The sequence below is a fragment of the Drosophila pseudoobscura genome, chromosome X (genome assembly GCF_009870125.1).
Source record: "Drosophila pseudoobscura strain MV-25-SWS-2005 chromosome X, UCI_Dpse_MV25, whole genome shotgun sequence".
In the NCBI taxonomy this organism is placed as follows: domain Eukaryota; kingdom Metazoa; phylum Arthropoda; class Insecta; order Diptera; family Drosophilidae; genus Drosophila; species Drosophila pseudoobscura.
In genome coordinates, this window is record NC_046683.1 from 14008303 (window position 1) to 14036264 (window position 27962).

Below are 27962 nucleotides of genomic sequence, written 5' to 3' on the forward strand. Positions count from 1 at the left end.
CTGTTGCTGAAAGTGCATGAAGCTATGGAGCAATCACTCCAAAATCTAGGTGGAACATATTTATTGTACTGGTATTTAATTAGGATATTAATATGCTGAAACTTCACCAAAATGCTAAATAATCTTTAGCATTTTCCAGTTTTAATTAAGAGCTCTGTTTAACCTCAATTGACTATGGTAAATTTTTAACAAGTTTTAACAAGTTTAGAACCACCACGGAGGCGGTGGACGGGTATAATCCGCCACATTGATATAATCCTGCTGGACATTGGCCTCCTCAGCAGTCTGCGACTCATCCGATTCGGGATCTCCAACCAGAGACTCATCCGATCCGGAGTCCTCCACCTCATCCGCCTCCAGGGAGGATGGCTGGGCCACAGCCATCGATGCCAGCACAGCGAAGACGAGCATCAGGCCAAAAACGATCTGCCATTGCAACTTCATGATTACTGGATACCTGACTCTGGAGATCTCGAAGGAAGAGAGAGAGTGAAAGTTGTCTTCTGACTGTGACTGTGACCCAAACGAGTCTGATCTTATATGCGATCTGAAACTAGAACTGGCTCCCGTTTTGGCAAAGTCTCTGTTGACTCTTGCCAGGGGTTTTGGGTTATTTCTGCCAGAACTGTTTGCTTTTCTTTGTCGCCAAATGAGTCTAAGAATGGGGTTACTTTTGAGTGAGTTTAAACTGGATTACCGTTCTGTAGATATGTATGTAGTATAATACTGTATCTATATTTAAAACTAGAAAAATATTCCATATACAAAACAATAGTTACCATTCATCATGCCTCATGTTAACAATTTCTTCAAAATAAAATGATGATTACAAAACAGGTGTTTTCTCAAACATATACATTAAACAATCAGCACTTGATCCACACTAAATATATGTAGATGTTTTTATCGAACATCTTGTTAATAAATATCTACAATTTACTTAATCGTTATCATAAACGAATGGTAGCTGCAATTATCCGGTCGATTGCCTGCACCGGGAAAAAAACAAATATCACGTTTAAATGCGCACCGTAAGTGCTGCCAATTGCCTTCAAATTGATAAATAGAGAAATTCCTGAAAATGTGTGAGAAATGCAACAAAATGGAGGTGTACGAGCGAGCATTCGCTATACCACATGCATACATCATTTTTGAAGCTGAAAGATCGGATATGTAGCGATATGAAGTAATATAATATCGAGTCCCGTTTCGCGGCATGTTTTTTCTCCGTGTGGTCCCAGTCCCCAGTCCCAACCCCCGCTCACGCTCCCGCTCCCGCGCAGGGGCGTTGTGGGGGGTGCGTGCTAGCTGTGCAGCTTTCGGTTATTGCGACTCGTTTGGCTTTCGGATCATTTGCCGATTTCCTGGTGAAAAGTTGTTGTTGCCGCTGTTTTGGCTGCTGCTGCTGCTGCCAATTAAAGTGGCTAAGAGCGTTGCAGCGAGAGCTGGAAACGTCACAACCATGTCGTCCAGCTGTCGTCGCGCTTTGGCACTCCACTCGTGGCAATTAGTTTTCAATTAAAAACTATTTAAATGCAACTGTCAAAAGCGATCTGCATGCGGCACGAAGAAATGGAACAGCTTCCAGAAAACAAAGCGACAGACAGATGGCTTCCGATCAGCGACGGGACTGTAGAGGGTCTCATCTCATTGTGAAACGCGATATCTTTTTGTCCAGCCCAATCGACTTCATCTCCAGCTCCATTCCCCTGTAATAATACCCGCCCGCTGTGTGTAATTACAGTCAGCTTTTAAGATCGAGAACATTATCTGCTCGGCAATGTGAAGGACTACCACTGTCGATGCCGAGTGTTGAAAGTCAAATTGTAAGCCTCTAATTATGCATAAAAACTGTGCCTTTGTCTTGGCTAATTAAAACCTCAGCTGGTGATGGTAGATGGTAGATGGCAGATGGAAAGGCCGCTCACTGGTAACAGCAACAACATTTAATTATCAACTGAAGCTGAACAAGCTAGCTAATTCCTATTTGAACAACTGCTAAACGCAGTTCTCGTTCTCGTAGAACGGCGAAGGAGGGACTTGGTTGTACATCGTGCACTGAGCGCAAAAGTGCCTAAAATGAAATAAAATACAAAAAAAAGCTTAGGAGCCGCAATCCTTTCTCAATGGCATTCCTCGGCATATGTTCGCATTGATTTCGGAGTGAACCCTGGAGATCATAGAGCATTCTATCCTTAATCGAATGCATTATTTTTGATCGCATTTAAAATATTTATTATGCATGGCTTTTTTCTCTCTCAGTGTAGCGCTGGTGCTGGGTGGATGGGTACGACTGAGCTAAGCGATTGACCTTGCCACGGCCACGCTCTGCTTCCTACCCATTTGACGACAGCCAAAATGCAACAACCCAACGGAACCGTGCACTGCAAATGGTAATAGTATTGCCTGGCTAAACTCCAACGCTGGCTAAATCCACTTAACAATTGGCCAATTGCTAATCGGAAATTTGAACGAATTTGATAGACACAAAGCCCTGAGTTCCGCTTTGGCTTGCTCTTAATTTGTTTGTACTTTTGGGGTGATTACGTATACGCCCCGGTGTCAAGGTTGACAATGATTCGGCCCAAAATGTAGAGCTAGCTGCTTTGCTTTTTCAATTCAAATCGATCGCAGTGGGAAATGCCGCGAATTGCAAATTGGCAAACAGCAACCGAATGACTGACTGACTGACTGACCCGACCCGACCACACCCCATCTTGGCCCTCTGCCCACAAGGCTGGACAGTGGCCAAGCAACGATCCCGTTACCATTGCTGCCGTACCATTATTGCCGAGCCGGTATTCATCCACCAATCAATCAATGCTAACATTTCACTTTGGGATCAATTCGAATCGAATCGAATCGGATCGAATCAAAGCAAACAAATTGAAACACACCGCAGAGCAACAACGGAGGCGGGCCAACGCAACCGCAACCGCAACCCCAGCCAAAACCGCAATCGCAGGTCATTTCCCAAGTTCCGATCGGAACCGGTTGTTCACCACGGATCTGTCTTCAGAATTTCAGGTTAGCTGAACACCTGATCGGCCCAGTGCTTAAAGTGCTGCAAAGTTTTCTGTCCAGGTTGCAGGTTGCTGTCTTGGCAACACAGAAGCTCAGATACGGGAGCGAGTCTCACAGCGAAGGCAGCAACCAAATGGAGCGGAAGCTCAAGTAATTGTTGAATGCCTCGCAAGTGTCGTTGCGTCATTAGTGGTATTTGAACTTAATATTTTTGGCTTGTAGAATGTGCATAGATGTAGATAAAGTATCAGAGTTAATTCTAAGCTCGAGGGACTCGATTGATTTCTAAGAAACGAATCATGAAGTAGATCTAAGAAAACCATATATTGATGTACAAAATATAGTGCAGGCCTGTAGCAAACAGGATGATCTGCATTTGGGAATAAGAGACAGGCTTATCTTGTATTACTACCTGAGGAGCACTTATCTTATAAAAAAAAGACAATTAAATAATACTTTAAGCTAGGGAATCACGATACTATTAAATTTCCATTCCCAATTAGTTGAACCACCAAGGCGCTTCAGATGGTACATAATCAGCGACATCCAGATAGGACGGATTCGGAGCATTCATATTACTTGTGGAGGTGTACAAGGCGGCACCACGTCCTGATTGCCCCTCATCTTCGAGGTCCTTCCCGGGTATCCATCGGAGCTGTTTGCTATTGCTGCGCCATCTCATTCGCTTATCGTTGGGTCTCTGCAGCCGGACTCCTACCTCTGGGCCAGGATTGGGATGGACCTTGTCTTCTTGACGCTGGCGCTCAGCATCGTTGATGGCCTGCAGAGCGCGATTCCACCGCTGGAGCATGGCTGGGTCATTGCTGAGAGTCTTGCACTCGGTGGTCGACAGGATAGCCGATACTACGAATACGCTCATAATAATGGTCCACCGAAACTGCATAGTGAAACTATTTCCAATATCTAATGCTGCTTGATCCGGTGCCCTCAGCTTTTATGCGGCGATGTTGCTCTCGCAAGCAGATATATTTCCATGTGTCTACTCGGTTCTGTATAGATATAGATATACATATGTATGTATGTATGTACGTATATTGCAATGGGTGGCGTGGGAGGCACTACGCTTATGCGGTTCAATGCTGGTTAAGTCTTGACACCGTTTGCTTCTGTTTAAAGAACCCCCTCCCCTCCCAGACCACTGCCACCAGCTATCGGGCTTCAGACCATGTTATGTAACGCTAGGCAGGTGCCGACGTTGACGCTAGGTAAATGTTTGGGTAGTACACAAAGTATAAATCGAATCGAGAGTGCCAGAGATCGGGGCATCGTTCTATGGGCCAAGGTTAAGATCAATATAAGCCGCTGATTTTTTTCGATATAAGGAGATGAAAATAAATGATAATAAATGTGGGGAAAGGGCCGTTTTTAAGAGACTTTCAACATTGCCTCGTATTAGCTCGGCTAAAATTTAGAAATTTTCATTTGTAAATATATTTGTATACCCAGAACTTCGTAGCCGTTACTAAGATCTAAGGCTTTGCCGGTATCAGCGGCGTTATGATATGGGGCCGAAAACACATCCTCCAGACACTACAAGGTTTGCATGGGCTTGTCATAAATCTTTTCATTCATGTAGCTTTTCAGTGAGTTCAAATCGACTTCCGCGTCCTCTGTAGTCTGTACGGCCGGAGCCGCATTTAAGTCTCATATGCGGCAATCGCACCGCCCAAATGTTCAACAATGTACTGCTCAAAAGCCTGACGATAGAGCTTCTTGGGACACTCTGGCGTGATCTTCACGTCGTAGTGGTAGGCCACCCCCAGAATTTTATCCAAGGTAACGTCGAGATAATTGACAGATACTTGACCTGGTTTTCCCAAAGTTCCACGCTTCATGGTGCCTGATGGGAGAGGGACTGACTTTTTGGCACTGACTCGAGCCTTGCCTGGCCTGAGAGCGCTGGTTCTGGGGATTGTCCTGTTTTTGTCATCCTCTCTCCTGTTGCTTGGAGCCAGAAGCGGTGGAGTCAGTGGATGGAGTGGATGGAAGTGTGAGTGGACGTGGGCGTGGCCGGCCCGGGGCTCCAGCGGGCTGAGCCGGTCTGTTCCGGTCTGTTGTGGCCAAATTATGCAGACGCTTCCGTCAAGTCCCACCAAAACTCAATAAAATTATATCGCACTGTTATGTCGCACCACTATCAGATCGGATAGTTATTATAGCCAGAAGGAATAAATGAAATAGCAGGGGCTTCGATTGCATAGCGCACTTACTAATATTCTGTCTCTCTCTCTCACCCACATTCTTCGTCGTGCAAAGTGTGCGCCCACTTGTGGAGCGGAGCCAAACTTACTGAGTATCGGGTATAAATGTAGGGACGCGGCTGTAGCGGCTTTCCTGTTCTTCCTGGTGTTTCGTGACCTCCACATGTCCAAGGATTCATACCGCTCTCAAACTCTCTAGGGCAAGAAGCATCGATTAGGAGTAGAATTTATCAAAGATCAAAACTAAAGAAATTATCAAGAATAGCACATTTGATGCTCATACAATTAGTTTTTCTTACGTGGTTTTGTTTTTATTTAATATATAATTAAAAGTCGTTTCTTTATAAATGTATCTCAAAAAAAATATAATAGATAATGTATCTGCTATGCACGGCATACCCGACGCGACGGATATAGCATTTGGGTGAACCGGCGGCTCGCATCTCAGTTACATTCTCGGCTTAGTGGTCTACAAGTGGCTTAGATCTCCTCGTTCCTTCCGCTCCCGCTTCTCTTTCTCTCTCTCTCTCGTTTGGTGACTTCGCGAAGGATCTTAAATAGTATCTCCGTATTTATCAGTATAGTAATTAGTGTAATGTGTACAAAGCTAATTGAGTTCGTGGAACGGACAAGGGCCGAGGACGGGGACGAGAAACTTAAAGAGAACATACGAGTATCGTAAGTGATTCGTAAGAGTTATATTATATATCGCGTATGAAACCACCCAAAAGTAGGACGAGTATTCCATTCAGGATTGAGGATTCAGGAAGTGTGAAATGGGGACAGAGGCGAGTGGTTGGAAAAAAAAGGCAGAGACTGAGGACTCCCAGGGCAGCGACTAACTCCAGACTTGAGAGATTGTGCCTCTGGGCTCTGGGTTGAGGGCTGAGGGCTGGTCGTCGTCTATCCCGTCCGGTCTTACAGAATTGTGCCGGGCTTGCGCAGCGGCAGGCGACGGCGCTGGCCGAGCAGGCCCAGTCCTCGGGCCTGCTGCTTGGTGGTGGTCTCGGCGGCCTCTGTTGTGTCCTGATCCTTGGCGGCACTGTCCGAGCCGGCCTCTTCTGAGCCGGCGGTCGCCTCCTCCTTGGCCGCCTGCTCTCCTGAGGCACCGTCCGACGATGAGTGCTCCTCCTCAGCGGGAACTTCTGCAAGGAATAACAACAGGAGTGAGTATGAGTTGCGAAGCTCGATATGGGGGGATCAGTGGACTCGGGACTCCCTACCTGTGGTCGAGGTAGCCGCTGCCGCAGCCGCACCGCCCAGGTGCAGACGACGCTTGGCTAGCAGCGGGTTGATTTTGCGGGGCGCCACCGCCGCCGGCGAGGAGGCTGCTCCTGCGCCTGCGGCTGTCTTCGGCTTGGCCGCATCAGTCTTGTGCAGAGCATTGAGGCGCGGTCGGTTCTTGAGGCGATTAAAGCCGGACACGGGCCCTGCTGTGGCTCCGGCTCCAGCGGCATCGCCACCCTCAGTCTTCTCGGCGCCCTCGGTGGCCTCCACGGCCCCCTTAACATCATTGTGGTGGCTGGTGCTGTCCGCCGCCGAATCCTCGGGGGCGTCAGCCTTTGGCGCTTCCGTGCTCACTCCGGCCCTGCCGAGCTTGCCACGTGGCAACAGGCGGTTGCCTCCAGCGCGATGCAGATTGAAGCGCGAGGGTCGCACACTCTCCGCCGGAGCAGCAGCGGGGGCTGCGGCGGCCTTACCTTCCTCCGAGGTGGGGCTATCATCGGCGGGGGATCCGGATCCCTCGCCTGCGGGCGCCTTGGTGGTGGTGGTGCGGCTGCGTCCTCGGAGTCCAAGACCAGGACGTCCTCGCAGCGTACTGCGGGCTGTGGTGGAGGGCACCGCATCCGGAGAAGCAGATCCATCGGATGCCTCTTCAGCAGACCTCTCGGTGGTGCTGCTGGTTGTGGAGCCGCGCAGGTTGAAGCGATTGCGTGCTGCAAATAGAGAAGGAGGAAAGGAATGAGAATTATTCGCCTGATGAGTCTCCCAGTGCTCCCAGTGGGTCGCCGACTCACGTCTGCCGCGTGCGAATCCTGAACTGACGGGCTTCACCTCCTTGGCGGCCACGACCTCCTCCTCGGCACCAGGTGCAGGGGCGGGGTTCGACTCCGGGCTGGCAGTGGTGCGGGCCCCTGGACGAGAACGACCGCCGATTGAGGGACGCGAGAAGCGATCTGTTGAAGCAGAGAAAAATGGGCTCAATATAATAAATTCCTTAGGACTAAGGGAATCCAATGCACCCCCCGATCGATACTCACTTCTGCCCGTTTTGGTTGCCTCAGTGGCGGGCGCCTCGGTTGTGCTTGTGGTGCTTGTGGCTCCAGCGCTGGCTCCGGCTCCGCCATCGCGCAGCTTGAAGCGATTCCGTCCGGCCAGTCCGTTCAGTCCGGAACGACGACCGCCGAATAGTGAGGGCGTCGCTGTCGTTGTCGTCGTTGTCGTGGTGGTGGTGGTGGGTGCTTCCGTGGTGGTGGTAGTGGTGGTCGTGGTCGTGCTGCTGGTCGACGAGAGCTCATCCTGGAGTGTCGTCAGGCTGCCGTCGTCCTCGTCGGTGCTGGCCGTGCCCGGGCTGAGGGTGGTGACATCCTCCAGCGCCCCGTCGGCGGAGGTGGTCTGCTCGTTGTTGAGGTTCTCGTTGGTGAGGATGGCGTACAGATCGAGGGCCGCCTTCTCCATTGAGGGCGTCGTCTGCTCGGCCTCATCGGTAATGCCCGCTAGATCCAGGTCCTGCTGATCCTCCTTCTGCTGCTGCTTCTTCTGTTCCTCCTGCTTCTTGAGCTCTCTCTCTTTGGCGGCAGCTGCGGCGGCTGCGGCCTGCTCCTGCTCGACGGCAATCACTGGCTTCAGCTCGTTGTCGCCGTTGCGGGAGCCCTTCTGCTGCTTCTCGTCTGTGTTAAAGGTCTCGCTGTCCACCAGCTCCAGGCTGGGGCGCTTCACGCTGATCTTCTTCCGCTCGGCGGCCGTCTCCAGCGAGTCCAGGGCGGGCGTCGGAGGCACCTCGATGTTCTTGCCTCGACTGGGGAAGCGCGTGTTCACCGGCAGCCGTTCCAGCTCGATGTCCTCGGTGGGATCACGATCACTGACGGACGACGACGACCGGCCCTTTGCCTTGCCGCTCTGCAGACTGTTCTCGCTGGGGCTGGCCGGGGTGCTGCGTTCGATGTTCGTGTAGCGGGTCTTGCCGCGGGTGTCCGGGTCGCCAGCGGACTCCACGACGGCCGGCTTGGCCGGGGCTGCGGCATCATCGTCCTCCTCATAGTAATAAACGTACTCGTACTCGTAGTCCTGGCCGTTGGGCCCCTTCTTGATCTCGATGCGAGACTTCTTGCTGTTCTCGCTGCCCGCGCCTTCCAGCGGGAAGTTCTGGTTCACAAAATCGTCGTGTGGATCTACCACCACGTCGTCGTCCAGATTATCGATCTTCTTGGTGGCAGAGGGCTGCGTTGTCAGCTGTGGGGCTGGTGCCTCTGTGGCCCTCTGAGCCAGCTCCGCCAGGGCCGCCTCCTCAATCTCGCGCCTCACTTCGGCCAGCTCTTCCTCTTCGATGGCGCGCTTCGCCTCGATGCTCTTCATCACATCCTCGTTGATCAGGGCGCTGAGCACGGGATTCAGCTCGGGCCGCTCCTTGGTGGGCAGCAAGTTCATCGAGTAGTCGGCGGGGTCGGCGGTGGCCCTCACGCTGATCCGGTGCGCCGTGTGGAAGCCCTCCTCGCTGTGGACCGCTGCCTCCGGGTGCTTGTGCGACGTCTCAAACGGAACGCTTACTCCCTCCGTCTCTGCCCCTGCCACCTGATTCTCGCTGGCTGCGGGTGTCAGTGGCTCTGCGGCTGCGGCAGCGGCGGGATGGTATGTCGCCAGCATGGCAAGTCCTAGGCCCAGTATACAGCTGCAAAAGGGACGAAAAGAGAACGAATAGTGAGTTAAAGAATACAAATTTGGGAGGAAATGTATCTCCGACTCGGCCAATAAATTAACAATTTGCAAACATTTTGTAAGATAGGCAATATCATATGGCTCCCAAAGGAATAATCGAATAAACGCATAGCTGTGACATGAAACCAGGATACCAGGATGTCCACAGAGTGGAGAGAGAGTGTTTTAACAGTCCAGAGCGGTGGAGAAAGGGTTTATGAACCTACAGGTTTTCCATAACCAGAAAAGTTAGAGATTTTTGACATTATTGACTACTTCATCCATCACTTAGCTCACTTAGTACTTAGCCTAAGCCCTCCACATCACAGGCTAACCATCAGATACGCCCACAGAAAGAAAATACCCGATAGAGATGGGAGGGAATAAATGAGGTTAGCTAAGAATAGAATAGATTAAAAATATGTAGTACAAAAGAGTATTTATAAGCAGCTTACAACAGCTCTTCTAGCTCAATATTAGATTGATGCGATTATTCCTTATTCCTAATTATAAGAAAAAACTGCATCCTGATGTATTCGATCTATTATTGGATCTCCAGTTAATGTGACACCTGGCATTTAATTGAGGTATTGAGATCAAGGCGAGATTCCCATTTCCCAGCTGAGTCAGCGAATGGTTAACCCAATTAAGCCAACGCCAGCTCCAGCTCCAGCTCCAGTTGCAGCTTGAATTTCATCCCCACACCCAGGTCGAGCTCCAACTCTATCTGCATCCCCAACTCCAACCGAAACTCCAACTACAGCTGAAGCTCGAGTTAAGTGATCGTTGAGAGCGCGTGCTCTTAATCAGCGATCATGGCTAGCCGGTTCCAGCTAAAGCTCCAGCTCCAGCTCCAGTTGCTCATTGCTGCTGGCTCATTGTGCTGCCTCATCTGATGTGGCGTCGTCTCTAATCTGGCATGAAAAACCTTTCACAATTTCATTAGCCACACCGGCTCAGACATACAGACATTCAAACAGATTGTGAGACACCGGGGAGACCGGTGGCCGGAGACGAAAGACGGGAGACGGGAGAGTCGATTGCGCATGCGATTTGGTCATGTCTAGCCATGGAACCAGCAGCGGCAGCAGCAGCAGCAGTGTTGTTGCTGTGCGTCGTTGCTTTTCGATCGTGCAACTCCAACTATCCCCCAACAGCAACAATAGTTCATTGGGCTTTGCGAATCCGCATTGCAAGCCCAGAAAGAGAGAAACTGGAGAGTGGAGAGCCTGATGCTCAAGGCAAACCGCAAAACGCTCCAAATTGATCACCGTTCCAGCGAGTCGATAGGGAAACTCGAGCCAGGAATCATATGGAACCCGGACAGGTTTCCACAACAAAAGGTGTTAACACATTTCAATATCTGGCCTGGCATGCCCAGCAATACGCTAAAACCCGACCAGATCCGAGATCCGAGACCGAGCCCAAGACCAGGCCCCAGACGACAGACAACAGACACCAGACACCGGGCCCCGGGTGTTCGATATTCACAGTCACAGTCTCTGCAGTCCCAGTCACAGTCCCAGTCGCAGTCCTCAGTCTACAGCAGTTCCCGATCCGATCGCCCAAGACCGTTGCGCTCTTGACGATAACTTTTAACATTTTGAATTATGTGCAAGTCGCAAATGTTCAAATCTTATGCCAAGCCGTTCGCTTTTTTCCCCATCGCTTCTCTTCTTATATGCTGTTTCAGTCGAACAAGTTTTGGGACTGCCACAAGACTGGCAACACCTTGTTGCTGCTGCTGACTCTTGGTGTTGCTGTTGCTGGCTGTAAAGGTAGACAACTTCAACTTATTTTAATTGCAACAGCTCCAAAACGGGCTGCCCAACAATGGCTATGGCTATGGCTATGGCTGGGGATTCAAGAAAAGTTATAATTATGGCCACATCGTGCAAATTGCCAACGGAGCCCCCAACAGCAGTAGCAGCAGCAGCAACAGCAACAGAAGCAGTTGCCGTTGATGTTCCCATTGCCGGTGTGGCTGGCTGGTGTCTTCTCGGACAAGGGTCTGCCACTTTGGCCATGTTATGCATGAAGTGACAATGCGCACATCGCCACACACCACATCCATCCGCAATTGCAGCAATACTCGTGAAGTCATGAGCAACCACACCAGCCCCAGCAGCAACCACACCACTGAAAGATGTCCCAAGGAAGTGGGCTGAAAAGGCACCCAAGTCTTATTCAATCAAAATAATCCCCCAATCCACAACTGAAGCTGATCTGCGCTAATGCGTCATAAGTTGAAATGTTGGAAGGTTGAAAGTGAAGCTTATCTTCGGCCCAACTCAGGTGGGAATTCTGGGAGACAGGAAAAGCATTTACTTGACTCGATTTTTTTTTATAATTAGATCCTTAAACTGCATTACTTAAAAGATAACTGTAAGCTTCCACAAGGCCGTTTAAAGTTGATTCAAATTAAAGAATCAAAAAGGAAGCTTGTTCGTTTGCACTATATTTCAGAATGAGTGACAGATCTGTGGGGAGCTATAGAAGCACCAAGAAGAATAGAAGGACAGAGGCCATAAAAGCTATATCGTCTCGTATGCTAATTCTTATTAAGAATAGTAGACACCTCTTCTGATTCTTCTTTAACTTAATATATTTGCCCCATTGCTTAATTCAATTCAGAAATTAAGTTTGTTCCGCTTAAACCTGTTCACAAATCTATCGGTGATCGTTGATCGTTGATCAGTAATTCCACCGAACTGAGAACAAGCCGTTTCCACTCTTTGACTCATTCAATGTCCAATCGAACCGACTTTGTTAGCTTCAATTAAGGCGTCCAAGCTTGGTCAGAAATTCGCATTGGTACCTATCTCTGATTCATTGAATGTGCGAAATCAGTTCCAAGAAATGGGTTTCAATCAGGGCAGACTTGCCTTGAATTTAATTATCAGTAAGTCCCCTGAACTAAATGCCGAACTATGTTGTAATACTCAAAAAGAAATAATTGGCTCCGCCAGGGGAATCAATGTGAACTTTATATAAAATAAAATAAAGCACCACAATTGCTGTTTCTTTTTAGATTTTAGTACCTTCCAAATGAGAATAATATGCGACCCTATAAAGCCTATATCTTACTCGTTTATTCAATCGATTGAGCCTTGAAACTTCTCGGTTTCCATGAAAAGTATATATGTAAATGGAAATTACAAAGAACATTGTAGCTGCCACAGAAACCAAGGACAGAGAAAGCAAAGGACTGCTTCTTGTTCTAAGGGCAATGGAGATCAATTTGGATAGTATATCCCATGACTAAGAAAAGAAAACGACTCTTCATCTTTGATTAACATGTGGGGCTACTCTATGAGTATCCATACCAAATGGTGGGCGATTTTGGTTTGATTAACTGACTGAACGAGTGATTCATTCGCATCCACCTCTCAGATCTGCCCCATTGTCTTGGCCAGTTCGCGTTGGAAAGGCCATGTCGGTGCTGATGGTGCTGCTGCTGCACTGCTCAAAGGAGTGCTGTCTGGGTGTGGCATGCAATTTGTATTGTAATTTGGCAATTCATTTGAGCCAAAAAAAGATCTGCCCGGCCAAATGCATGTCTCTGTGCAGGCGAAGAAAGATGGAAACGTTTTTTGGCGTTTGGCGCATGCGTGGAGTGCTTCAGCGGCAGAGTTGGCATCGGCATCGGCTTCCATTTCGACTTCGACTTCGACTTCGGCTTCGACTTAAACTTCAGCTTCAGGCCATTGACGTTGTCGAGAGGCAGTGAAGCGGCAACCTGAAGACGGTAACGGCAGCAGAAGCAGCAGCAGCGGTAATAACAATAAAACAGCAGCCACATCGGCCAGCAGCCAAGAAATAGCAACAATATTAGCAGCCATGAAATGTAAAGTAAAATAAATTTTGCATTGTTAAGTGGATGCGTCGTCAAAGGTTTGTTGACTTTACCTCTTTTTATTTTTCATTTGGGTTTTTGCATAGCTGACCTTTCCCAAAAAGAGAGATCGCTGCGCCGCGCTGTGCCGCAGCCTCTCTGGGCTGACCTTTGGCTTTAAAAGCGTATGAATAAAAGCCAACTTCATTGCCACGCCTCGGCTCCGCTCGTCTCGCCTCGACTAGGCCACATTTCATGCATATTAGCCGACTAACTCGGCCAGCAACTGAGCTGACTGATTGACTGACTGTCTCCCAATGACCACACCAGATCGGCCATCGAGCCAAACCCATACCAGACCAAAACCAGACCATATCAGATCAGAGCATACTCATACCAACTGCGAGTGCGAATGCGGTGCCAACGGGCTGGCCAAGGTTAACACTCTGCTGCAGGCCGAATTCCAATGAATGTATCTGTATCTGTATCTGCATCTGTATCGGCGGCTGATCAGCAGTATCTGATAGTGATACCCGGGAAGTGTCGTCCAATCACTGCAGACACAAATTGCAATCTAAAACATTTCTTCAGATGATCCGATCACTGACAAGTTCCTTGAACGATGAACTGATTTTAAAGATGATGTGATTCCCTTTAGAGCTATTCAGCATTGAAATTATATCAAGAAAATAAATGACTTCTTTTGCCTTCAAAGTAGAGGATGGGGAAGATAATGTACCAAAGCAATGAAATGTTTTCAATGGAAAACTGGTCTATAAAAAGTCCACTTCTTTGAACTTGAACTGAGTTACAATTTAGCAAAGAAACATAATAGTTGAAGGAATAAAATTGGTTCAATTTTTCAATGAAATAGGATGAGCATTTCAACTTAAAGAAAGGGAAAGCAAAAAAATTCGAGTAAGAAACTCAGCTCAAGATCTCAGCTTTCAATAATGGAATGAAGGAATTAAATGACAGAACTTTCCTCACAGATCTCGGACTCAGCCTCTTTGAGCTTAACTTATTTATTCCTTCTGTAGATTACAACGGGGGAAACACAAATTTGGATATCCCAAACACATACTCGTTTGTATGTATGCATTTTTTAATCAGTTTTACTTCCCAAAATATGAATATGAATATGATATTGCATAATGGGGCTGAAACCCATCTTGACCTTGAGCCGCTCAATGAGTAGTTTTGTAAAATTTCACTTTTTAATGCCAGTGTTTTGAATACTTACATTTTGAGCAGCATTTTGGTGGCTCCTTTCGGCGGTTCACTTTTGTGGCTGTTGCTGGTTGCTGGTTGCTCTCCTTGTTGTTGGTTGTTGCTGGCTGTCGTTCAATGTTGCTGTTCAATGTTGTTGTTCAATCAACTTGTTTTTTAACATAAATTTTATTGACACTTTTGAAAGTCAACAGCTTTTTGGCTTCAGCTTCGAACGAAAATAAAAAAGTGTGGAAAATAAATAACAAACAAAAACGAAAACAAAAACAAAAACACAAGCGCAAGACAGACAGAAATTGAATGACAGAAATTGATTTTCGAAAAGATTGTTAATTGTTATGCACTTTTGATTTGTTTAAATATTGGCCACACTTCGCATGGTTGTTGTTGGTTTACGGTGTACGGTATACAGTATACGGTATACGGTTTACGGTTTACTGTTGCTATTGCTGGTTGTAAATGTGGTTCACTTTTGGTCATTTTTGAGTTGCACTTTCACTTTTCACTTTTTATTTCTCGTTGGGGCTATTTGTGTGCTCTTTTGTATCTATTTCTTTTCTTTGACAGCGCCTATAAATATATCTATAACTATCTCTACATCCCTGTGTGGGTGTTTGCATATATGCGTGGATGGGTGGCTTAAATATGTGTGTGTATGACTGAATTAAACACTGGAAAAACAAAAATGTACGCAAAAAAAAAAGATATAACATACATATACTCGAATATTTTCCCGATGCACTTTTTGCCGGTCCCGATTGTTTCTTCGAACGACAGACATGGAATGATCCGCATGGACCTCTGTCTTTATATGACTATGAATCCAACACACACACACATACACACTCCTGCCCAAGCACACATATACACCCGGAGACATGGATTTAGATACAGATGTGCAGATGTAGTTGCTGTTTCGTAGGATATGTGGAGGGTACCAAGAACTGGAAATGTCGCCTCTTGGTCGTCTTCGAGGGGGCTCCGGTCTCCGGTCTCAGTCTCAGTCTCGGTCTCCGCTTGGGTCTGGGATATTGAGAGAGCAGTCACTTTCGATTTCGCTGCCAGCTGAACGTGAAATGGCAAAATGATGAACGCTTCAACCATTGAAAACCGTTCGCTGCCCGCCGATGGCAGCCGATGGCAGCGTCGACTGCGGCGCTGGGGCTTCGGGGACTGCCACTTCGACCCGACTGGGCTTCGTGGTGCTGCCGCTGCAACTTCGACTACTGTTCGTGGGTCGGTCGGCCGCAGAGGAGACAGAGAACGAACGGGCCATAGATCGATGGATCGATCGATCGATCGACCGATCGAGTAGCAGCAGGAGTATACTTTGCTTATGGCCATGTTAACACTAAATCATTCACACCTGCCGTGGCCCGTTTCAATGGCGTTGGCAACGAGGAAGTTCACCTTAAGACTCGGAGAAATAAAGTGTGAAACAAAAAAACTGCACTAGTTTCGGTTTCGGGTTTGGGCCTGGACTGGCCGGGCCGGGCCGGGCCGGACCAGGCCGGGGCAAAACCCATCCACAACCACATCGACATTCACTTGCATTTGGGGATGCCATCTCGTTCACACTCTCTACGAGTGGCTCTGGCTCTGGCGCTGGGTCTGGCCGCTTCTCTGCTGATCTCCTCTTGGCTATTTCATAAGACCAAAAACTGGTTGGCAGCTGGTCTCAAGGCCGTTCGTCGGCGTCGCCGTCGTCGTCGTCGTCGTCGTAGTCTGTTGTTGATTAACCGCATTACACATACGCAGCGTTGGCCGCTTCGGCCGTTTTGGCCGCCTCAACTGCAATTAGCAGGGCACACAACATTCCCTTCCCTCTGCCACCGCTTCGACTGCTGCTGCTGCTGTTGCTGCTGCTGCTGCGGATGTAGATATTACGAGTATTATCCAATCTGTGAGCTTATTGATTAACCGTTGCTCATTTGCTTAGTTATGCAATTCGCCCCCCTCCCCGCCAAACGCATGGGAGATATGTACATACATATGTGGCCGGGCGAATCGGGCTGGTCCACTCAACGCTCATAGCTCATAGTGTCTATGTTGTACTGCAGCTTTCGGATCAACAGCTCGTTCGACAGGGGACTCCACCCTGTGCGACGGGGGTTTGGCTTGCGTCCAAGTGACACCTTTTCATACCCTGTACTTGGAGATTCCAAGGGCTTACTCGACTCTATTAAGTATTTGCCTATTCTCAGTATAATCGTCAACTTGTCAGGGTATAGGATATCTCTTAGCCGAATGGTGGGACCCTTATTTGGCACATTTTGTAATGCCTTGATTTCGTTGTGGTTTTGGGGATAATCTTCTCATGTTTCTCCTCGCATCCCATTCTTGGTCTATCCCGATCCATTTCTGTTTATTTTTTTTAGTATCAGTAATTTCTTCCTTAGGTCCATAGATCAATCACTCTATTAGATTTGTGGTGAAAATGGATGTGTGTAACGTCCAGAAGGAATCGTTTCCGACCCCATAAAGTATATATATTCTTGATCAGCATCAATAGCTGAGCCCTGTCTGTCTGTCCGTCCTATCAGCGCCTAGTGCTGAAAGACAACAAAAGCTAGAGCAACGAAATTTTTCGCAACGTTCTCCCTCGTTCTAATTCAAATTGATTGATTAACTGGAACCCAGTATTTTTGTATTTGGTTTTTACTTTTGTTTGTTTCCCTGTCTTGTGGAAATCTTTTGCCTCGAGATCGAGAGTGCAGCGAACCGGGAAGTACTGACGAGTGTTCCTTAATGGGAGGTCCATATAATTAGGGACACCCATTAGCCGCACCTCTCCATCAGGCTTCTCTTCGGCCGTCTCTCCTTTCCGTAATGGGCACTTCTCGCCTGGCCTTGGGGATTTTTTGGAAGCAGCTGCAGGAACTGATTGAGTTTCAAGTGATCGTCGGCGCAGAGGCTCTTGATGGGGAATTTTCAAGAGAAGAATTGAGAGGGAATGCGGGAAAGGAAGACATTGCAATGAGGGAAGAAGAATGAGTCAAGCGATCCCGAGGTCACGTTGATCAAGTTACCAGCGATCCAAGCGATCCAAGCACATTGCTATGGATGCCACGATCCGGACATAAAAATCCCAAAAAGCCCAACCAAAATAAAACAAGAAAAAGAAGGCTATCTTCAGGAGTCGAACCCTCAAATACCCTTGAATTTTTATAGTTCCTATGGTAACTCCATGATATGGTGTTCCAAGTAACGTACGAGTATATGTGTTTTTTAGGGTTCAGAAATACCTCGGAGATAAATCATTGTACCAATTGGAAGCGTATGCCGTGTGGCCTGTGAAGAAGAAGGCTAAGTGCGAGAGTGGAAGGCTTTTGACTGGATAGTTGCAGAGCAATCCGAGGTCAGTAGTTTAGAGGCGGCCAAAACAGAACAGGACAGAACGAGGACTACTTGTAATGGAAGGGGGCTCGATATTCACGAAAGACAGATGGAGGTTACAATAATGGGAATGATCTTCGCGATGATGATAATAAGGATCTCATGATGATTAACCCTTCATTAGTGAGCAATTTGGTAATTTCATAAAATCCAGTTTTGAGCGTGAAGATGCAGAGAAGTGGTTCAGGACTCCCATTGTTTTCAAGGACATCGCCGGGATTGTAAGCTCTTAGAGGAGTCTTTAGAGTCGTAGATGGAGCTTTCTCCTTTGACCCTTTAACGTTTTTTGGGACCCCATCCCCTCACATTTTTTCCCAATCTTTGTGCTGTCACGCCGATGGCACCCTAGACGCATCCGCTGCCATTTTGGGCTAGCTGCAAAAGTTCAAATCAATTCAAACCAGCCTATGACTTGACATTCAAATGGGGCCTGTTGCGTTTGCCATTTCATGAGCCGAAAATAAAGACGACAGCTGAAAGACAATAAAGAAAAGTACAAGTACAAGTACATATCAATACATACATATGTATATGTACGATTATATCAAAGGAACTTAACAGAGACACAGATGTGGACGGGAAGAAAGAGAGAGAGCTAAACGGAGGGACAGACAGAAAAAGACACTTCAGGTACCAGGTAACTCTTTTATGTATTGTACAAAAATCATAAAATTGTAATAAAATCACACAGCACAGAAAAGCAACCGAGAAAAGCGTACAAAACAACAACTGTTATTCAACATGTACAGTCGAGTGCTGGCAGAAGGCAGAGCCGAAGCGAAGCCGAAGGCGAAGGCGAAGACTGTGTACTCGGTTCGGTTCGGCTCGGTTCGGTACCTGTACGTACTCGTACTGCTACGAGTATATGTGGCCATATCTGCATACAGATGTGCGCAAACAGGAGTGGCCGACGCGGAATGTTAATGCGGCTGCAATCGTTGGCGTTTCTGCTCCAAGAGGCTCTGCACGTAGGCTGTCTCTCCATCAGTGTGTTTCTGTGTCTCCGCATCTCTCTCTCTCTCTCTCTCTCTCTCTAGCTCTCTTTGACTCCCCTCCCTGAACACCGACCTGGGAGTTACGTGAGCTTTTGCATAGGGCTCCAGGGTCCGATGGGTCTGTCAAAAATGTGGAGTTCAGGGAGCTTAAGTGGGGTCCGAAAACTGGACAACAGCCAAAAGAATTAGGCACACCTCCGTCTCCATCTCTTTCTTCTTCTCTCTATCGCCATCTCTGTCTGTCTTTCTTGCACCCATTTTGGAGTCACTCCCTGGGCGCATGTTTGAGTCAAGTAAAATTTATAACTGTCAATTATTATGCAAGAGCTGTGTGTGCCTGGGAGGAGAGGTAATGGAGGGAGGGAGAGGGAGACTCCTCTCGCCAGGCAATCAGGAAATACCCGAATCCATACTGTACGTACGATCAAAGCCAAAGCTATAAACACTTCTCGCACCACTGGCACCGCCACCGCCTCCGCCTCCGCCGCTCCTGTCCCACCTCCTGTCCTACGAACCTGTAGCCACCGAACCGAACCACTCGCATAATCGGAGCACGTCTCTCCAGACCACCGTCCACCGACCACCGACCACCACTCCTCCCAAAGCCCAAAGCAGAGGAACTCTGGTAAGAAGTGTTATTTTTTTACCGCTTCGTGTTGACTTCTCTTCTCGTCGTTTGTTGGTTAATGAAAATATTTTTAATGCTTTTTTGTCACTCATTGTTTGATGGCTTTGTAGGCCTCCGCCTTCTACCTCTTCTTTATCGCCGCAAATGTTCTGGGGATCGGTTCTGAGGAGTGCCCCAGCCCCAGGCCCCAGGCCCCAGACCTCAGACCCCAGACCAGACCCAACTTCAGGTTCAATGTACGTCAATTGTTGTGGCCTCAAGAACGCCTCCTCCAATATTATGGCGATGACAAGAGCCCCAGAGCGATCATCATCACGATCTGATCAGCATTACCTCAATAGTCATGATGATGATGATGATGGCTTCCACGTAGGCTGCAATTAAACGAAATGATTCACATGGACAATTTTTTGTACGCTCCGCTCCGCCACTTTTGAGAACTTTGAACAGCCCCCGAGCCCGAGACCGAGCCCGAGCCGGCGACCTTCCAACAATTTCCGGCTTGAATAAACCGTTTTTTAGTGGTTCTCCACCGATGGATCGATCGGTCGGTGCATGCATAATCAAGTCGACAAATGGCAGCACGAATCCCAAGTAGCAGTCGCTCTAGAGCCAGACTTGAGGTTCGAGTGCAACATTGTCGCGATCATTTGTCTTTCAATGGGAGGGGAGGGGAGGGGAGTGGAGGCGGCAGTAGGTGGAGCCCGACGCTTCCTCATTGGATTGAGCTTGGGATGTAGCTAAAGATACAAAGATACAGATGCTGATACAGATACAAATCGAGTAGCGATGCTTGGGTCGAGATCAATGATTTTGCAGATATGTTATTGAATGTTCTACCGAAGTTAGATCTCTCTCAGACTGTTTTCCCCGACTCGTTTGCACAAGAGCCCTTGAAACCACAATGAGTAAAAGAACCAAACCATTTCAGGGGCCATTTCAAAGAACTTTAAAGAAGGTAGGCTATTTTCAAAATATTATATTTAATTAAAATATATGCATTTCCTTTGGTCTCTGACTCACTTGCAGTCTCCTCCTAGAATATTCTCTGTTCCAAATGTGTCGATTTCTTTGGGGCTACTTTATGGTTTGTTATTTTAAAGCATTGCCAACTTAAACTTGAAAAATCGCTCCTTCATAATCCAGTTTTAATATTTTGACAATATTTACAGTCTGTTATCTTTCCATCAATGTCTAATTTCTAATCCTCACTCCGGCTAATGATTTATCTTTCAGGGTATTCAAAACTCTGTTGCTGAAAACACTCTCCACAAATTCCTCAAAGTGGAGTCTGCATCGCAGTTCCCCCCCCGACTGACCCTGCCCATGGCTGTCATTCCATCCATGCATCCATCCATCCATCAATCAATCAAAGCGCCATTGAAATTATGCAGCTTTGTGGCGTGGCCCAGCCCCACTCAAAGACCCCTGCCCTGCCCCCTGTCCCCTGCACCCTGCACCCGAGGCAGACCGAGATAAATACCGAAATCACATTTTGATGATTAAATTATGATCAAGTTTTGTAGTTGTAAAGTTTTAATATTATTTTCTGTATTTTCTGTATTTTTTTTTCTTTATTTTTGTAATAATTTTTGACCCACTTTGATTGGTTTTTATACTCTTTGAGAGGGTACACTGATGTTTGGTGGCAGCACGCCGAAGGACGTGCTATGAATCCATATCCAAAAGGGGCTATAGCCCCAGTAGATTCTGTTTTTATACAAACTATTCTGTCATTTGTGGAGGCTTCTGGATGTATTTTTGCAGATAAAGCAGACCCATGAAAGGGGAACCGACAAGATCTATTAAAGTAGGAAATATAATACCTATAGAGCTGTAGGAACGATCGATCTGCAAGGGTATCTCTAGCTACGACCTTTCAAAGCAGCCTTTCTGGGTTGTTTGGCTGGATTTGGGTTTGGTTTTGAGTTTTGGGTGTTGTTACGGCGGCTTTTATTTTATTACGAAAATTTGTTTAATTTTAAACTGTTTAACTTGAAATTGAGTCACGCAGAGGTACGTATAAAGGCAGTGAGGCAGTGGCAGAGGCAGAGGCAGAGCCAGTGGCAGAGATGCAGAGAGACCGAGTTGCAGAGCGACAGATGGAGACTGGGGGCGGGGGGCTGGGGGCTGAGGGAGACAGAGATCGAAGCTGTAGCGGATAGCAGCGCAGTCGAAAAGTTACATAAATTGGCATTAAAACGATGCAGAGAAGAGGCACCTGAGGGTGACAGGGAGATGGCGAGATGGCGAGGGTTTAAGCCAAAAACCTGAAGCAACCGAGACGAAACAACCATTTGGCATTTGCATACAAGTGTGTGTGTGTGTGTGTATCTGTCTGTCCCTGTATCTGTATCTGTATCCATAGCTGTAGTTATGCCTGTGTGTGTGTGTGTGTGTGTTGGTTGGCGATCAGGTGAACAGCAACCTGAACTGCAGTGACAGACAGAGTCAGACTCAGACCCCAGCAAAACTGTACTCGTAAAAGGTGAACAACATTTTTTCAGCTCCCTCTCTCTCTCCCATTCACTATTCCTCTCACCTCTCACCTCTCCCGTCTGTCATGGCCCCTATCCCTATCCCGCTCGTGTTGGCCATGTTTTTCCCTGCCTTCGCTTTACCTTTCTTTTGGCTTTTAACACTTTGACATTATGGCCTTAGTAGTGACGATCATCATTGATCATCTAACAGCAATACGAGCATCCGCCGCACCGCGCTGCATAACTCTTCGAATTGAAATTGAAATCGAAACCAAATTCCGAGTCAGAGTCAGAGTCAGGCACTTTGTCGACAACTTTATTAAATAGTTTGCTATTTTGCATTGGGCAACAACACTCCACTCTCAGTGATCGCTTGTCGCTCAGCGGTCTATTTTTTATGATCGCTGTTAATGGCCGGCAAATGCTAAGGCGCTCAAGGCCAAGACCCCCTGGCCGAATCGATGCCAGATCGAAGCCCAATAATCGTATGCTCTGGTCATATGCTAACTAAGTAGTTGGACTAGATTTAGGCGATGATCCGGTCTTCTCTTCTGCGAGGATAGTGATTCGGTGGTTCAGGGGTTCGGAGGCGCTCTCCAAGGGGTGGGCTCATAGAACTGATGGCTCTGATGCTGGTGCTCTGGTGAGTAAGCTTCGACCGGCGATCAGCGATCAGCTATCAGTGGTCTGTGATCGTGATCAGGTTCGTGATCTACTTGTCAACACCTACGCAACAAGCCCCGATCGGCTTGATTTTTTTCAGCAGTTCCGGTTCGGTTTCGCTTGGGTTAAGTGGTCGAGCCAAAGCGATCAACGATCCACGATCCACTATCCAGCGGATCCAGTTATGCATTTGGCATGCGGAGCACACTGATAACTAATTATGCGAGCTCCGAGTCGAAGACGAAGCCGTTGCCTATAGCGATACATTCGATTGCTGACGTAAGTCCAAAATGAAGGGCACTAAATTTGTTTTGGCCGGGTCTGTCCATCTCTATCGTTGTGTGTGAGCAGCATGACAGAGACACCGAGACCGACACACAGAGAGAGAAAGAGAGATAGAGAGAGAGAGACAGAGAGGGATCGAGATAGAAAGTGCATGTATCTGGCCACATCTAATTGCGATGAAAGTGGAAAGATGAGCCCCCAGTCAGAGTCCGAGTCCGAGTCCCAGTGAAGCCAACACACCGAGTCGAATGTTTGGGACATCAATTAGGGATAACCCATACATAACATGAGTGAAAGATAACTGCACTTCAACTATAGACCAGTCATAATCGATCGACGATCGGCCATCCACGATTAACGATCATTGATCATTTGGCAAGCAACTCCAGAAACCGTTTCTGGTTTTATTTTTATTTGTTGTGATCATTTGTGATGTCTTCATTTTCCCAAAGAAATCTCGGAATGACAGCGAAGGCATAACTCGGAATCAATCGCAGATCACAGATCATTGATCACTGATGCCAAACCAGATTTGTTCGGGCCAAAAAAGGGGAAGTGTCCCACTCATCCCCAGACAGATAGTGAATGGTTTTTCCTGCCACAATTAGCCTTGATCGAGGCTCTGCTGATCTTGCCACTTGCCACTGCCACTGCCACTCTTGCCACTCTAGCTACTGTTGTGGATGATAATGTCAATGTTGCTATTGTTGATTGGAAAACTTGTTACTTGCCCCCGAACAACGACAGCAAACAACAAACAATGCGACCGACGACTTTCATTATTCGTCCGACGATTGAACAATCGCCAAAGTCTCTTTCTTTTAGTGTGTGTGTGTTTTCTTTTGGAAATTCGCAAAATTCAAAGAAATTATCGGATCGGATCGGAGCAATAACAATGGACAATGAATGCATACGAGTGTATATTTCGATACTTGCATGTATGTATGTACGTAAGTAGTATGTGCTAGAGGATTGCCAAAGGCCAATCGTTTTTCCGTTGATAGTTGGATAAAATGGATGTTGTGGGGTCCAAAAAAACACCTACATATATATGTATGTATATACATACGTACCCCATCAAAAGAAAGAAGCCTGCGAATTATGATACATCCTCTGTACCGAAGAATTCCGCTGATTGAAAAACACAAGCGAGTTGAATGATCCGCATCTGCATTATCTATAATCAGGAATATATAAGTTAAAGAAATAAAGGGAAAGTAACTACTCTTTTTTTTAAATATTCCAAATTCACAAGGACTCCCCCAAGAATAGGAAACATCGGAAAAACTGCTGTGACATTGTTATACAAATTGTATGATTATTTCGTTATCAATTAACTATGGAATATTGTGGAGCTAAAGTATGTATATGCTTATTTGCCTTTCTTCATTCTGGACTGCTTTTAATGGATGTTTTCTCAACACAAACACGGTCATATTTAAGGTTTTTGGACATTGGTAACTTTTCACTTCCTGAACGAAACGAAATAATACAAAATTTAAGCCGATTGATACTTTTGGCAACCAAAGAAAAAGAAATTAAAACACAAACACGTTTCGAAGAGAAAAGAAACAATACATGAAATGAATTGAAAATAATCGAGCCACTCTGGAAAAAACATTGCATAGCATAAATATTATACATAAATGCAAAAAAATCGAATGTGAACCGAGGAGAAATAAATACTAGAAGAATATAATTTATTCGGACAAAACACTAAACTCCGAAACGAAAACAGAATATACTCGTTTGAGAAAATATCCGAAGAGCACAAAAATATTTCGGAAAAATTGGAAACAACATAAAAAGATTTATATATTTTTTTCGTTAAATAAAAATCGAAGGCAAAATATTGTAATAACAAACGAAAGAATACGAAGCAATTGGGCTGTGCATTTCATCACTTTTCCGAAATTTGATTTCAATTTTTTCTTTGTGTTTTGTAGAGGGGTCCTTAAGTTTGGGACTTTCATCCATTTCTCGCACGGAACCACTCTTTGATACTCCCCCTCGATCACGCACCGTTTTTGAACGCGTCCAATTACCTTCACAGACTTTCCGTTAATGTTTCGAATTTCGAAAAAGTCGCAAAAGAAAACCCAAAAAAAAGAAGAAAATAAAATAGGAAACAGAAAAGAAGGAGAAGAAGGTGGCGAAGGCATAAGGCATGCGGCGGGGGGACAGTTTCAGATGGAATGGGGAATCGTGGAGGCGCTGTCTTTGTCTCTATCTCTATTTGTGTGTGTCCCTGTCTCAATACACTCTCAAAAGGTTCGATGACTTTGACAAGTCGTTTGAAACGTAGAGAGTATTTAATATTTAATTTCCGAATCGCGGCTCTCGAAACGATCGTTCGTTAGATAAGGTATTTATTAGTTTATTAAAGATATTTGAATCATATTTATTGTTGCGATGGAAGCGATTGTTTTGCAAGGGTATTCAAATATTCGACCTCTGAAGCTATTGTTTCGCTTTCCCGTCACTCTTCTTGTCTGTTGGTGTGTGGGTGCAGTGTGGCATGCAATGCTACGCAGGGAGATGGGAAGACGGGGCAGGGCAGGCACAGGGGCACTTGGATAACTGTTGCACAGCTGTTGTCGTCGTACTTGGCGACCAGAATGCCCGATGTTGCCATTGCGGCAGTTGTTACAGCGATTCCAATACGAGTACGTGCAGCTGCTGTCAGTGCGAAAGCGAGCCATGACAGAATACTCAATGGAGAGGGTATAAGAATTTCGGTGCGGTGCCAGAGGATTTGCCCATGAGTCATGAATCGATCGATAGATCGATGGATCACTTGTGGAAAAGTGAATGGATTTTGAAAAGCGTATCAGGCTAGTTTGCGAGATGGTTATGGGAAATAAGGCATAAGGCATGGTTCGGGAAGGAGAATGGCCATCGAATATTCGTGGAGTTCCTCTCTATTTCCCAAAAAGGAGTCCAAGTTACAAATCTAACAGCTTCTGTTGCTGACTCTGTTACGAAACTCCCCGCACAATGTTAAACAACATTAGCTTGGCGATCAACCTTCGAGCCGCTTTGCGTACTAAATTCTTCTGGTGGATGAGTCGGCTAAAGCCTTCGATCTCTGGTGGATGCATTTGCTAAAGGGTTCGGTCTCCACTAAAAGTTAGTTCCTCAAATAACCGTAGACCAGGTGGGGGCGCCATCACTGTTCCCGCCTTGGACCTAAGTTCGATTGGAGCAAAACAATCGATAGCAGCCAAGAGTTTTAGTGCTGACTAAGTTGGCATTGTTTAAAAAAATTAATTAAACAATTAAAACAAACATTTTACCGTTTTTTTAACAAAATATTTGTAATAATAACCTCAACCTCAACTGAAAAATTTTGACAGTGGAAGAATTTGAATATCTTCCCTTCACTTATCTTCACTTTCTTTTTCACTCTCTTTCTTTTCCTTCTACGCCTTCAACTCATTGTTCGCATTGTTTAAAAAAATTAATTTAAAAATTAAAACAAACATTTCACTCTTTTTTTAACAAACTATTTTTTGACAGTGGAAGAATTTGAATATCTTCCCTTCACTTATCTTCACTTTCTTTTTCTCTCTCTTTCTCTTCTTTCTACGCCTTCAACTCATCTTTCTTCTTTTGTATCCATTCCATTTTTGATTCTAGTCCGATCTAGTGAGAGAAAAAAAGGTATGAAACCATGCCTTGCTTCACCTGGCGGCGTGTAATTCATAAATTTCCCCAGGCCTGACCCGATTCGACCGTATCGTTATATCTTTCGATCTTTATATCTGCGTTCATTAATTTCTGCCACAATTATTATTTATATTTCGCTTTTTTTGTGGACCCGGCGATTGCGAAAAGGATGCCGTGGGGTGAGGTTGGACGCGATTATGATTATGCCACACACACGCATTGCAGCGCTTTAATTGCAGTTGCAGTTACAGTTTCGATTGCAGTTTGATTCCTGTTCGATGGATTTCCTCCTTCGGCCCGGGCCGTGCTTCGTCTTGGGGACAGAGATGGGGATGGAGATGTTTTCACTTCCCCTCAAAATGAATCTCACCAGAGTTATTCCCCATGCCACACGCCCCACTCCCCACGCCCATTCGCCGCCATCGGGCGACTGATTCATGGTACTCTTTTCTGCCAATTTGCTGTGGCCCCAACTTTGAGCCTAATATCTTATGCAGACTCATAAATCTCAGACTCTACTCCTTCTTTCTGCCTCTCTGGAGCCTAGGACAGACTGAAAGATGCAAATATGCTAGTATGTAAAGATGTATGTCTGTAAATATATGCATTTGTCAGCCATTGGTCATGGCCCATGGGAAGCGCACCAGGCACCACGGTCCTACCAAGCCCAAGGGGACAAGAGGAAAACTTGTCGTTTCTGGAGCCAAAATGAAGAAAAACATCAAAACAGAGTAGAAAACTATCTTTTTAATGACAGGCCAAATGTGGAACGGGAATGGGAATGGGTATGGGGTGGAATGGGGTTTTAGTGAAGGAAGGGGTTGGCTTGGCTTGGCTGTTCAGGAGGGGGAAACGGCGAAAAGACATTTGCGATTCGCGAGGCCTGGAGCAGGAAGTCGCGTCGACTCCAACATCGACATCGGCGACAACTGCGAAGAGTGCGTAATTGCTTTTTAAGCCTGATTTGAGGCACGCCCTGGCCTCACACACTCCCCACACTCCGCATTCCGCGCGCTCCTCTCTGCCTGCCATTACACCGTCGTTACCGTTACCATTCCCACCCGACAGTGGAAAATGCCCCACTATTAGCGCCAAAAGCTGGGCTGATCAGAGCTTAGAGCTCAGAGCCGGCGGCGCCTTGGCGGAAGAGACTAACTTCGTCATGTCGCCGGCCAGGTATCTCAAAGACCAACATCGCCAGACACCAGACACCAGACCGCCCACATACCCGTACGAATATGCGCTGGAGGTTGAGATACTCTCACATACAGAGGAAGGAAGATACATACTTATTCAAGAGACAATGAGGCAAAACCTGAAGAAAGGAAAATTTCTGTAAATGACAGGCTTGAAACTTCCACTCAAAAGGTACAAAGACACTATAGAAGACACTATATATTAGCGGAGAAATCCAGTCAGATAAAAGACGAAAGATACTTCAAAAGAGATGTTATTTTTTGAGGCAGGAATAATCGGAACTCCTATGAATGTGTACCCAAGATAAGGATAAGAAACAGAGTCCGTTTTGGATGTGGGTAGAATTTAGGGGGGCTAAATTAGGATGTAAATATTTACGCAGAAGATAGGAGGAAGATTTGCTTATAGTCAATAATGTACTCC

The 27962-nt window shown here is 46.5% G+C and overlaps 2 protein-coding genes across 4 annotated transcripts; both read right to left on the reverse strand.

The window, feature by feature from the left end:
* Positions 1 to 37: 37 nt before the first annotated feature.
* LOC117184900 (uncharacterized) lies at positions 38 to 525 on the reverse strand. The gene has a single exon (XM_033384037.1). It carries the CDS (start codon positions 442 to 444, stop codon positions 205 to 207), a length of 240 nt encoding a protein of 79 aa, XP_033239928.1. The 5' UTR covers positions 445 to 525; the 3' UTR covers positions 38 to 204.
* A 5011-nt stretch (positions 526 to 5536) lies between these two features.
* Positions 5537 to 24763, reverse strand: LOC6901398 (pneumococcal serine-rich repeat protein). Of its 3 annotated transcripts, none has more exons than XM_033383301.1 (6): positions 24696 to 24763; positions 14240 to 14434; positions 7508 to 9135; positions 7265 to 7423; positions 6470 to 7183; positions 5537 to 6391 (listed from the first exon to the last, which is right to left on the reverse strand). In XM_033383301.1, exons 2-6 carry the CDS (start codon positions 14251 to 14253, stop codon positions 6165 to 6167), a joined length of 2742 nt encoding a protein of 913 aa, XP_033239192.1. In that variant the 5' UTR covers positions 14254 to 14434; positions 24696 to 24763; the 3' UTR covers positions 5537 to 6164. The 3 variants fall into 3 exon arrangements, with proteins under 3 accessions (XP_033239192.1, XP_002134084.1, XP_033239193.1); XM_002134048.3 differs by lacking the exon at positions 24696 to 24763 and adding an exon at positions 15165 to 15311; XM_033383302.1 differs by lacking the exon at positions 24696 to 24763 and adding an exon at positions 14942 to 15047.
* Positions 24764 to 27962: the final 3199 nt, after the last annotated feature.